Source organism: Rhinopithecus bieti, unplaced genomic scaffold (genome assembly GCF_001698545.2).
Source record: "Rhinopithecus bieti isolate Rb0 unplaced genomic scaffold, ASM169854v2 scaffold_5153, whole genome shotgun sequence".
Taxonomy (NCBI): Eukaryota; Metazoa; Chordata; class Mammalia; order Primates; family Cercopithecidae; genus Rhinopithecus; species Rhinopithecus bieti.
Genome location: NW_016804751.1, coordinates 97998 through 110838, shown reverse-complemented (window position 1 = coordinate 110838; position 12841 = coordinate 97998). Strand labels below are relative to the sequence as shown.

At 37.1% G+C, this 12841-nt stretch overlaps 1 protein-coding gene across 1 annotated transcript in view; it reads left to right on the top strand.

Moving 5' to 3' along the window:
• The window catches only part of OTOGL (otogelin like), a 181164-nt gene that overhangs the window by 134765 nt on the left and 33558 nt on the right, over positions 1-12841 (top strand). The window contains exons 39-43 of the mRNA XM_017870369.1: positions 1697-1839; positions 2095-2118; positions 2210-2302; positions 4360-4549; positions 8358-8572. Of these exons, the coding sequence (XP_017725858.1) occupies positions 1697-1839; positions 2095-2118; positions 2210-2302; positions 4360-4549; positions 8358-8572 (665 nt within the window). The remainder of the gene's footprint in view (positions 1-1696; positions 1840-2094; positions 2119-2209; positions 2303-4359; positions 4550-8357; positions 8573-12841) is intronic.

Below are 12841 nucleotides of genomic sequence, written 5' to 3'. Positions count from 1 at the left end.
AGTGATACAATTTTCACACAGAAAATTTTGGAAAATTGGACTCCTAAATTTTGAAGTGCTCACTTAAGAGTCTTATTATTTAGAAAATTAGTAATTTCTTTTAACCTTATTTTTAAAATCATATATTATATTGGAATGATAGAAACTGATCCAAAAGATTTAGGGAGAAGCAAATACAAAAAGATACTTTATTAGTGTATGGTATGTAATAGGTGGTAAATAGTTGTTAATTTTTATTCTGAAATCCCCAGACATGCAGTAGAGTATTGGTCAAGAGTACAGATTCCTGAGTAACAATGCCTGGACTGAGATGCTGTCTCTACTATCTTCTATCTGTGGGACCTTGGGCAAATTAACTTTAACCCCCACACTGTTTACTCATCTATAAAATAAATATGAAATAATAGTATCTACCTTAGAGGGTTATGAGAATGAAATGGGTTAATTAGAAAATGTCTAGTTTAGCATTGCTGTAATTATTACCATAATTTAAATGGAATGTGATTTATAAACTTTGAAACACCTACCACTTATTTATTTATTTGTTTACCTAGACATTTTGAGTTACATATAAAATTAATTTATGATTATACAGTCTAGGTGCTGTCAAACTGATGTTATATATAAATTTTTAATGAAATATTTAGGTAGTATTAAGTTGTGATTTTTAAGTTGACATTAATGGAAGTTATATTCATATGCTAGCTTTACACAACACAATATGAAAGGTCACCTGTCATTTTATAAATTTGCTTGCAAAAAAACTAATCTAGGGAATTTAGGAGAACATTGTTTTCTTCAGATGTTCAAATATATGGGTAATCTAATACCCAATCAATATTAAGATAAGGCTTAAATTAAATACATGTTGAATATTATAGAAAGGGTACATCAATAAGAAGTTGTAGTGAAATTTTAATTCTTTATCTTTCAAAAGTTTTTATATTTAATAAATGCACACATGGGCAATAGTAATGTGAAATTTAAAAATCAATTAAAAACGTTAATTGAGAATGGAAAAAAAAACCCTAATCTTTTTTAGTTTTTTTAAATTTTTTTTTTTTATTACACTTTAAGTTCTAGGGTACATGTGCATAACGTGCAGGTTTGTTACATACGTATACTTGTGCCATGTTGGTGTGCTGCACCCATCAACTCGTCAGCACCCATCAATTCGTCATTTATATCATGTATAAGTCCCAATGCAATCCCTCCCATCTTTTTTTATTAACAGCCTCAGCAATTTGATCCTGTTTATAATTGTAGCCAATACATATGCCTTAATATGGAATGGCAGTTATACAACTGGTCTCTTAATTGCCCAAAGGAGGTGAAAATGCCTGACTGTGGTTTCCGAGGAAGGCCAGTTCAAGTGAACAGTGATATCTGCTGCCCTGAGTGGGAATGTCCTTGTAAGTTTGCATTTCTTAAGTGATGATCTTTTTTTTTCTTTTTCCAATCTGGAGAGAGTGTTACTTTTTTGAACCTTTCACCTCATCGAGCCAAAGTTATTGTTTTTGAGTTTTGTTTATTTGATTTACGATTTTGGCTCAGAGTATATAACACTATAGTATATATATAGTATATATGTTGTCAGACATAACAAGGCTAATGTAACAGATTTTTTAAAAAGAACAATTATTACTAAAAATGCAGATAGTTAATAGACTAAATCCGCTTTCCACCATTTTTGTAGGTCGGTGTTCCATGTTGTCAGAACTGAGCATTATTACATTTGATGGAAACAATGCAGCATTATATAGCATGGCTTCTTATATCTTAGTAAGAATTCCTGGTGAAATTATAGTTGCTCATATTGAAAAATGTTCCATGAATCAGGTGGGTCATAATTCATTTTTGCAGTCATTTTGTTATAAATCTACAGCTGATGTCTATTACAACATCAAGAATTCTCATAGGAGGAGGGACCTCAAGAACTCACTGAGATACTGAGATCGGTCTTCTGATAATGTTTCAGAAACATTTCTGAAAACTTTTCATATCAATCTTTTTAGAGGCATATAATATTAATCCAAATAATGTTTTAAAAAGTCAAATAATGCATTTAAAAGTATTTTCTTTATTTTTTTCCAGAATGGAAAATCCTTAAAAAAGCTAGTGAGTATTTGCAAAGTGTTTAGTACATTCATTCTGTTTGTCACTACAATTATGTTTAACTCCATAAAGTTTTAATTTTTTTCAAATTAAGGCTCCCTCTGGAAGAATCTCTGGACTTTGTTTTAAGAAGTTAAATGTGACAACATCCATACATAAAATAATTGTCAATCGGTTAGCAAGAAAGGTAAGAACACGAAGTTAAAAGTTTTTATCACATTAGAGGAAAATAAATTATATAAACAGTTATTTCCAATAAGAGGGAAAATTAAGCATATCAATGGAATTTAATTGTTATTATATATACTAATCATTTCATGGGCAATATAAAATGTGTTTCTTAATATTATATTTTCTCTCAATAATGTGCCAATTATTGCAAATATTTTCCCCTGTGAGGGTAACTGCAGGAACCATGTTAAATACACTAGCGACCGATGAGATAATGTGATTGGCCAGTCCTCTTTGTGTCAGAGTTAATATCACGTTTCAAATCAGACAGAGTGGAAAAGATATGAAGGAAAGGGATGATAATGTTGAAAAGTATAGTAGCCAAGAACACCAGAATAAAGACCATTAAGAACAGATGGAAGGAGTGGATTTGAAATATTGACATAATTAAGTTTTTGGTAAAAATAAGATAGCTAAAATAAGAAAAAATATGAAAAAAATATTTAACTTTTTTGAAATAAATTGAAGAAGCACAATACATTATAAAAAAGCAATGCATTATAAAAAATGAAAGGAGCTTTTTGGTTTTACAGGAAAAACTCTTATCCCATATATTTGCCAAACAGGAGTGAGTTATGAACTCAGTGTTTCACTCAGTTCTAAGTTATTCTCTCTAAAATATGAAAAAAAATGTGTAAAGATTTTTCTTAATATGGCTGAGGTACTATGCACTTTCTGGAAATAATTCAACCTGTTAGCATAGGTCCATAGATTCTAGACTGAAAATAATATTAAAATGAGCCTAAAAATGTAAGAAGATATTTAAAAGGTTTAATTAAGTAAAACAAAATATATAAATAAGGTACTTTTTTAAAATGATAGCATTTGCGTATACCTTTGAGTTTGATGAGGTTGATATACTTACAGGAAGTGGGTGAGAAGTAAACACAAAGCTGGTCAGTGTCATTATTTGTAGCATTTGGGTGGAAGGACTTATTTTTGACCCCAGATGAACTCATCACTGGTCATTCACTGGTCAGGCACTGTATTCAGCTAATGATGAGTTATTTTTGAAAATCACTTAGTGAGAGTTTAACATGATAAAACCACATAGGTCTTGATCTCAAGTAACATATACTTTTGCATGATTTGCATAATGTAATTATCTGCTAATTAGAAAGCAAGAGGAGGTACAGTGAGAGAATTATGACCAAGATATCATAGAAATAAAAAGAAGAGTAACTTAATGTTTTATAGTTTATAGGCGGGTCGAACAGGTCTTTTTTGGAGGAGGTCACACTTAAGATAAATCTTAAAGAACAAGTAGAAAGAAAGGAGAGAAAGAGAAAGTATGTTTCAGCTCAAGGACAACAGTATGAACAAGATATAAAAATGAGAAATTGAATGGTTGGTGAGGCATAGCTTTGAGAAATTTGCTGCTAGTTACAGCTCATGGCTTCATGTCATTGCCATTATTTAAAGCACTATTTTTCAAAGTATAATCATTGGATTGCCTACATTAGTATCACCAAATACCTGTATAGACTGTCTATACTTATTTAGTACATGCTAAAAATACAGTCTATAATCCAATGCAAACCTGGAAAGTTGAATCACTGGGAATCTTGATCTTTAACAAGCCTGACAGGTGATTGTTATGAACATTGCAGCTAAGCAAACAATGTTTTAGCAGATCAAGGAAAGAATCCAGATTAAGAAAAATGTCCAGAAAATAACATTATTATCTTAAATTCATATTAGAAGGATGGTGTTATTAATATAAACACAAATTGAAGGAAACAGACATAAAAGCATACATAACATAAAACAGTTAAATTGTGAGGAAAAATGAAAGGCAATGACATTAGAACAAATATTGACTAGAGCAAAACACAGCAAAGGAACAATAAAAGAACTTAAAAGTTCTGAGAAGTTGTGGCAGCAGTAAGAAATACTTTTTTTTTTTAAATTAAAAAACAGTTTACATTAAATCAGAATAAAGGAATAATCTGTATTCTCTTAATTTGTATATTTAAGTAAACATTTCTTAACAGTTGTATTTATGTTATTTAGGTAGAAGTGGATTCCATTGTTGTGCCTTTGCCATTTTCAAGTCAGGAACTGTCCATAGACGATTCTGGTTCAATGTATGTAATTACTACTCCAGCTGGACTAATCATAAAGTGGACTCATCTTACAGGAATCATAGACATTCATTTTGGCCTCCGATTTAACTTGTCATCCTACACAGAAGGACTTTGTGGTGAGTGCTGCCCTTCAAATCTTGATTTTTGTCTGTTATTATTATTATTTTTTTCTATTCACGCTCTACCATTTTGGACCCTGTTGCCCCATTTTTCAGATTTGAGATGTGATACTAACTTTCAGTTCCCATGTAAATACTGAAGGAAGCAATGATTATTCCATAAATGTGCTAGGGAGCAGGAAATAACACTTCAATTTAGGTATTTTATGAAAATATATGCTTACTGCTGTGACTGTGATGCTGTTTGTATTTCCACTAGCTCGTCTTTATTAGGCATTAATGAAGCATCAGACATTATTTTGCATATTTTAATTCACTTAATTTTAAGATCTAGTAAGTAGATAATAGTGTTATTTCAATTTATAAGTGATACAAATGAGGCGTAGAAAGTTTAAAGGCTTGTGTATCTTCATTTCCTCTTAATTTTTTAAAAAGTTTGAAATCAGAGAAAATTCATTTAAGTCATCTTGAAAGAACACAATGTTCAGAATATTTGTCCTAGTTTTATCATGAAATGCAATGCTTAGATATACCATTACATCTAGGTTTAATATTGTAATATATTATGCAGATATATAAAGAGTTTTAAGTCAAAGGAAACAAATTAGAAATATCTGTAGGTACATAATGAAATAAAAAGAGTACTGGCTCTGGTGTCTGCTAGAAAACTGAACACAGGTTATTATCTTTACAGCTTTGTGCTCTTAAGAGAATGTCAGTTTCCTCATCTTTAAAAGGGGACAGTAATGTCTATTTTCAAGATTGTTTGGATTACATGTGAAAGTTAACGTAAACACAACACATAAATACACACAGTCAATAAATGTTGGTTTAGTACAAATATATCTATTTTTAATCTCAGTAAATATTAATTAAGCAATAGTTTATGGATCATCTTCTGTGTATCTGACATTACGCTTGATGCTGACAACTCAAAAATGAGTGGCTAAGTCCTTGCCCTCAACAAATTACACAAAATATCCACATTTCCTGTTTTAAAATGTAAACATTTATTGGAAATTTTTGCTAAAATGGTTTTCTTAGTTCCTCACTTGTTTACAGCATGCTAAACATAGCATAAATTTCTATGGTGACTTAAGGTTATTATTTGGAAATAAGCATTATTGAGTATATACTTAATTTAGTATATATATATATGTACTAAATCAGTAGTTATTACTGAGTAATAACCGAGACTGAAAATGTATGTTTTCTCCTATAACTTATCATTGTTGAAGGGTATTATTTCAGTTTGATATTTATGTTTTTTATTCTTCTCTACTATTAGCTCTTGCTTTCATGTAGACAGACACTCTGCTAGCTGAATTCTTAACTAAGTGCTGCAGAGAGAGGGCTAGGATCACCTTTTTGCTAACCAGGGCTCATTCCCTAAATTCCTTGACCTCCACAATGAGAGAAGTATGCTTAATTAAAGGGAAATCTGGGTGCTGTCAGGATCACTAGGCTGGGTGCTGGCTGAAAAGCTTCTGGTGAGTAAGACTGTTGTCCAAACAGAGTCTGAACACTGGAATGAGAGGCTTCTATTGACATCTACACAGCACTATGAAGTCTGGAGTGGTGACTGAAGTTGCAGTGAAAACATATTTTTACTTGCAATTGCCTTTCTCTAGAAAAGTTTAGACTTAAAAAATAGTAGCTGCTTTACAATGTAGTTCACTTAGTTTTTTAAAATGTTTAATTGCATGTAGTACCCTGTGTATTTACAGAAGTGAAGCCTTGCAACCTTTATTCATCCTGATATATCTCCTTGGGTGTGGGGAAAAGAGAGATCGGTGATGGAAGAGAAGGTAGACATAAGAACTCGCATTTTGTTGCTCTGTATTTGGAGCATTGCTGGGTTAATCTGGTAACCCCATGACCCGCCAACCCTGTCCGTTGCAGGAGAGGACACTGTTGCCGGTGTGGTGACTCAAGATGCTTGTAATGGATTTGGGGCTGTGGCGCAGTGTGCTTGGGTGTCTTAAACAACGGTGCCCTGAGGCGAGATGCTTGTTAAAAGTCGAGTCCAGCTAGTTGCTCTTAATCTCAAGTACCCAGACACTACCACTGCCAAAAGGTCGGCGCAGGGGACTGCGTTCCGCCTGCACCACCGCCATGCTGCCTAGGAAAAGCTGAGAAGTATTGTCCAAGGTTTCGTCCCCATGGTGATAGTCTGAAATATGGCGTTCCCGTGTGGGAGAGAAAGACGCTGACTCGTGCTGGACACGCTGTTGAAGGGGTCTGTTGCTGTAGGAGGGAGCTAGTGTAAGAGGAGAAGAAAGGCCTGCCTTGGCAGTTGAGATAGAGAAAGGCGACGTCTGGTATCGCCGTGCGCCGTCCCTGGGGCAAGGTTGGGAACATTCTCCCGGTGTAAAACCCGATTGTATGTTGCTGTTTACTGAGAAAGGATGAAAACCGCCTTATAGGGCAAAACGTGACGACAGCCTGTTGCGGTAGCACGCCGCGCTTGCTGGTTTATGCAGCTGTACAAAAGGGTTTATGGGAGGATGTTTACCATGACTTGCATATCAACGGCACAGGCACTTTTCCCGTGCTAAACTTATGGTCACAGAGATGGCTTGCTATTCATTGATGTCCTCTGAGCTCCGCTGACCTGCTCTCTCCCTACGGAGATCCTATTTATCCTGCCACTTCCTTTGTCTTTAGAGATGGGGTAAAGATAATGATTCAATAAATACTGAGGGAACTCAGAGACCAGTGTCAGCGTGGGTCCTCTGTATGTTGAGCACCAGTCCCCAGGGCCCACTTTTTCTTTCTCTATACTTTGTCTCTGTGTCTCATTTCTTTTCTCAAGTCTCTCATTCCACCTAACGAGAAATGCCCGCAGGTGTGGAGGGGCAGGCCACCGCTTCACTTGGGGATTAAGATTTGATGTTTGAAGAAAATTTTTATTCATATATTTTATAGCCCAGAGTCTTGGGAATTAAGAAAAATTATGTCTTAAAGTAGGATGGGATTCAGGTAAGGTTTGATTATAGATCTGATCTCATTACTTTCCTGGCTCTGCACTGCATTTGATGAAGAGTAAGCTCATCCACAATTTGGCTTTTCTCAAGGAAGATAGAAGCTGCAGCAGGTCAAGGTATTACAGCTATCAACAGGTCATGTTATCCCAAGGAAGGAAAATTGCCTGTGTCCTAGAATTCCCAGTTCAAGTCTTGAACTTGATCAAAGTTTTCCCTATTTGAATAAATTTATGTGCCTAGGTGACTACTACATGCTTGCTGGTTTATGCCTGGATTACCTGGAACAGTTGCTAATGCAAGGGAGTGAAGATTACCTTTATGTCACCTGGAATGATGTCCTGCACTAGGTGATGGAGCAGTGATAGCTCCTGAAAGAAAAATATTTAATATTTTCAGGCAGAGTTTTCACAGGGAAGCGGAAGCCTGGGAACCGATCACCAAATATCCATTACTGTAGGAAGTACCTTGCCAAACTCAAAAACTAGTTACTAAGTTAGAAGATGGTGGTAGTAATGGAAGAGTAGGAGCAGAATGAATGTCTTCTTTCTTAATCTCTCGGATCTCTTCATGTATCTTGACTTCTAGGCTTTTGATATCTTTCTTATTGGGTTATGGCAGTTAGTTCTACACTATTTTATCAAAAAATCAGAACATAATTTAAAAAGTTCTTTCGATGTAAGAGTTCAAGGATATATAAACTTGGCACCTCATACAGTAAATCATTCGGTCATTTAAAATCTATTATTTAGCTGATTTAGTTGTGCTGTCTACACTGGTTTAAGTTTTATTTTTTTCTAATTGTCACATATTCTTTCAAGGAGTTTGCAATGAAGATCCAGATGATGATCTAAGGATGCAAAATGGCACAATTATTACAAATATGGAAGACATAGGATTATTTATTGAGAGCTGGGAAATTGAGAAATCATTTGAAGTAACAATGAGAAGACCTGTTAGGAATTGTACTGAGCATGACTGCAGCCACTGCATTGAGTTATTAAATAGAAGAATTTTCATTCCATGTCATGATAAAGTAAGTTGGAAGCAGCCATAAATTATACTTTCATGTTAGATATGTTGAGAGTAAAAGCCAATACATTACTCTTCTTGCTGTGATATTCTTCTACTGAAAACAAAACCCCCAACCTTCTGCCAGTATGCTTTGGAATTCAGAATCACTTATTGTTTATAGGCTTACAAGCACAGGAAGGATAATTTTATTTCTTTTCTTTATGCTTTGTTAGAAATATATCTACAACTTTCAAAAAATGAAAATTTGTCCTATGAATAAATGTCTCTAAGAGACAGAGATCAATGATGTTTGATAACCCAGTATCAAAACCAATACAGTGAGGCTTTAATCAATTCCTTATGATCCTGGCTTCTTAGGCATATGCTTGTAATAGAATCTGTCACTCACTCAATTTACTTGGTCTTTATTAGTCTCCAACTTTCTGAGTTTAAGTGATTAATAGGCATTTTAAATAATCTATATTGTCAAAATGATCCATCATTAAAGACAAAGGACAAATACAGTATTTTGTGAATCATTTAACTAAAATTTAGTGAGCATCTAGTACATGGAAATCACTGTGTTAGATTCTTGTGATAGAAAATGAATAGGACGCCTAGTAGGAAGGCAAGTCTGTGAGCAGATACATTAAAATATACATTATGGAGGTATACAGGAGCCCAGGTTCAGAGAAAACTTTATGGAGTTTTAGATATTTTTTCTTTTTCTTTTTTGAGATGGAGTCTCACTTTGTCACCCAGGCTGGAGTACAGTGACACAATCTCGGCTCACTGCAACCTCCACCTCCCAGGTTCACGCCATTCTCCTACCTCAGTCTCCCAAGAAGCTGGGACTACAGGTGCATGCCACCACATCAGCTAATTTTTTGTATTTTTAGTGGAGACAGGGTTTCACTGTGTTAACCAGGATAGTCTCGATCCCCTGACCTCGTGATCTGCCCACCTCGGCCTCCCAAAATGCTGGGATTACAGGCACGAGCGACCATGCCCAGCCCAGTTTTTGATCTTTGAAAGGTTTAGAAGTATGAGTTTGCCAGGAGAGAAGAGGGAGGGATGGAGTTCCAGGCAGAGATAACAATGCAATGGCCCCTCAGTATCTGTGAGAGGTTGGTTTCAGGACCCCCACAGATATCAAAATCCTTGGACACCCAAGTCCCTTTCTAAAATATAGTATAGTATTTTCATATAACCTGCACAATTCTCCCATATATGTTAAATCATCTCTAGATTACTTATAATACCTAATGCAAGATAAATGCTATATGAATAGTTTTTACACTGTATTTTTTTTACATTTTTATTATTTTTTATTCTCCTATTATTTTATTTTATTCTTGCTTTTATTTCTTTCTTGTTTCTTTATTTTATTCTTGTTTTTTGCTTGATTTTTTTGGGGGGGTTGTACTTGTCTAACCTGTATTTGAGGTTGTAATACCACAGGCATTTGAACTGTGGGCGGAGAAGTTGATGGCCATCATGGTTTAGGCTCTGATGGCCCCAATAATTTTATTTTATCCTTGTTTTTTTACTTTCTTTTTCTGAATATTTTTGAGAGCTTCTTTGGAGGTTCTAGCAGGGGAGTGCAGCTACTCTTATACCCTTGACTGAAGGCTGGTCCTCTGTCGGGGATGGTCGTCCTTTTATGTCCGGAATTGGTGGGTTCTTGGTCTCGCTGACTTCAAGAATGATGCCTCGGACCCTCGCGGTGAGTGTTATAGTTCTTAAAGGCAGCGTGTCTGGAGCTGTTCATTCTTCCCGGTGGGTTCATGGTCTCACTGACACAAGTGAAGCTGCAGACCTTTGCGGTGAGTGTTACAGCTCTTAACGGCAGCGTGGACCCAAAGAGTGAGCAGCAACAAGATTTATTGCAAAGAGCAAAAGAACAAACTTTCCACAGTGTGGAAGGGGACCCTAGCAGGTTGCTGCTGCCTGTCTGGGGCAGCCTCCTTTTATTCCCTTACCTGGCCCCACCCACATCCTGCTCATTGGGCCATTTTACAAATTGCTGATTGGTCCATTTTGACAGAGTGCTGATTGGTGTATTTACAAACCCTGAGCTAGACAGAGTGCTGATTGGTGCATTTATGATCCCTTAGCTAGACATAAAAGTTCCCCAAGTCCCCACCAGACTGGGGGGCCCAGCTGGCTTCACCTAGTGGATTCTGCACTGGGGCTGCAGGTGGAGCTGCCCACAAGTCCCTAGCGGGGCCTGCACCCCTCAGTCCCTGGGCAGTTGATGAGACCGAGCACCGCTAAGCAGGGGGCAGTGCTCCTTGGGGAGGGATGCTTGCGGGAGCCCACTGTGGGGGAGGTTCGGGCATGGCAGGCTGCAGGTCAGAAGCCCTGCCCCGCAGGCTGGCGGCTGAGGCCCAGCGAGAATTTGAGCGTGGGTGCCAGCAGTGCTGGGGGACCTGGTGCAACCTCCGCAGCTGCTGGCCCAGGTGCTAAGCCCCTCACTGCCCTGGGCCAGGCGGCACCAGCTGGCCGCTCTGAGTGTGGGGCCCACCAAGCCTGCGCCGGTGCCGGCAGGAAAGTGCCTGCAGGAACTTGTGCTGGCCTGTGAGCACCACTCACAGCCCCGGTTCCCACCCGTGCGTCTCCCTCCACACCTGCCCACAAGTAGAGGGAGCTGGCTCCAGCCTGGGCCAGCCCAGAGAGGGGCTCCTACAGTGCAGTAGCGGGCTCAAGGACTCCTCAAGTGCCACCAGAGTGGACTACGAGGCCGAGGAGGTGCTGAGAGTGAGGGCTGCTAGCACATTGTCACCTCTCACTTTCAACCAAATGTGCACCTTCAGGAGAGACGTGCATGGAACAGTGAGGGAGGAAGGGTACACTTGCCTAGTGAGCCAGATCAGCCAAATCAGCCCGGGCAGTCAATGGGGTGACAGATGTCGCAGCCAGATATCTCTCACGTCAGATTTTCTGAATATTTTTCATCCATGGTTGGTTGAATCTATGGATGTGGAAACCCTGGATAAGAAGAGCTGATTGTATATGCAAGAGAAAGTATTGTTTAAAGGCCATGTGAGGAAAACATTGAAAGAGTTTGGTGCAACATCTATGAAGGGAAGAGTCAGGGAAGGAAAGCAAGGGAATTGTGAAGTCAGGAAGGAGCTCACTGTGAATGATCTTTGATGCTGCCCTGTGCATTCCCTGAGGGAAAAGACAAAAGTATGAAGTCATGGGATAAAAATGGCATGTCTTTGTGGAGCTTCAGTTTTACATGGAGATTTGGATGCAAATAAGTTTTCAATGTTCACATTTTTTAAATGCATGCACATAAACATGAAGAAATAGCAAATACTTTAAAACTCATGGCAGTGCCACTTTAGTCTGTCTTTTTAAAGCATCATGATTTTTTTAAATTGCATTTTTAACTGGGAACTTGAAAGGTTGATTATATCAGGAAACTTTCAGCTTGACTATTCAAGGCATAATGAAGCAACACAGGATACCATTTAGTCTGCGATAGCTTCCACTTTTCTCTTAAAATCCTCCAGTATACAAAAATTAGCTGGATGTGGTGGCACACATCTGTAGTCCCAGTTATTCAGGAGGCTGAGGCAGGAGAATTGCTCGAACCCAGGAGGCGGAGGCTGCAGTGAGCCGAGATTGCACCATTGCACTCCAGCATGGATGACAAGAGCAAAACTCCATCTCAAAAAACAAAAACAAAAGAAAAATCCTCCAGTGAATTTGACAGCAAAAAAAGAAACCTAAAATCCGAATATACAGGAGGAATTGGACACTAGCACAAGTGGCTAATCTAACAATTATAATAGATACCTTAATGCTTACTTAAAGTGTGGGTTTTGTTTATTGTAGAAATGTAAATGGGCACCAAGTTATGTTATGTCTTATGTTGGAAAATCTGAATCAACAAGTACATAAAACTATTCCTAGGGTAACATCTAAAAATCAATCATGCAGAATTTAAGGATAATTATTAGAATATTTTGCTTGATTGTTTATTTTTATAAATAACAAGTAATCTTGTCTCAAAAGATTTCTTCAGAACTAGTTTTAGAATCATGTGGAAGGTCAGGCTTGTCCATCAAGATCCTCATTTAATCCAACATCACTCTCTTCGCAAGGAACATTTTGCTTTTATGTTTTCATAGGCTGTTCAATGATGGGATAAATTTTTAAAAATTTTTTAAGTATTATAGTTTGAATATCTCTTTCAACAAAAGAAAGTTAGTTTGCCATTTTATTTGGTGCATAGATATAAATAAATTTAATTAAAGAAGGTATTGGCTATCTATAAAAT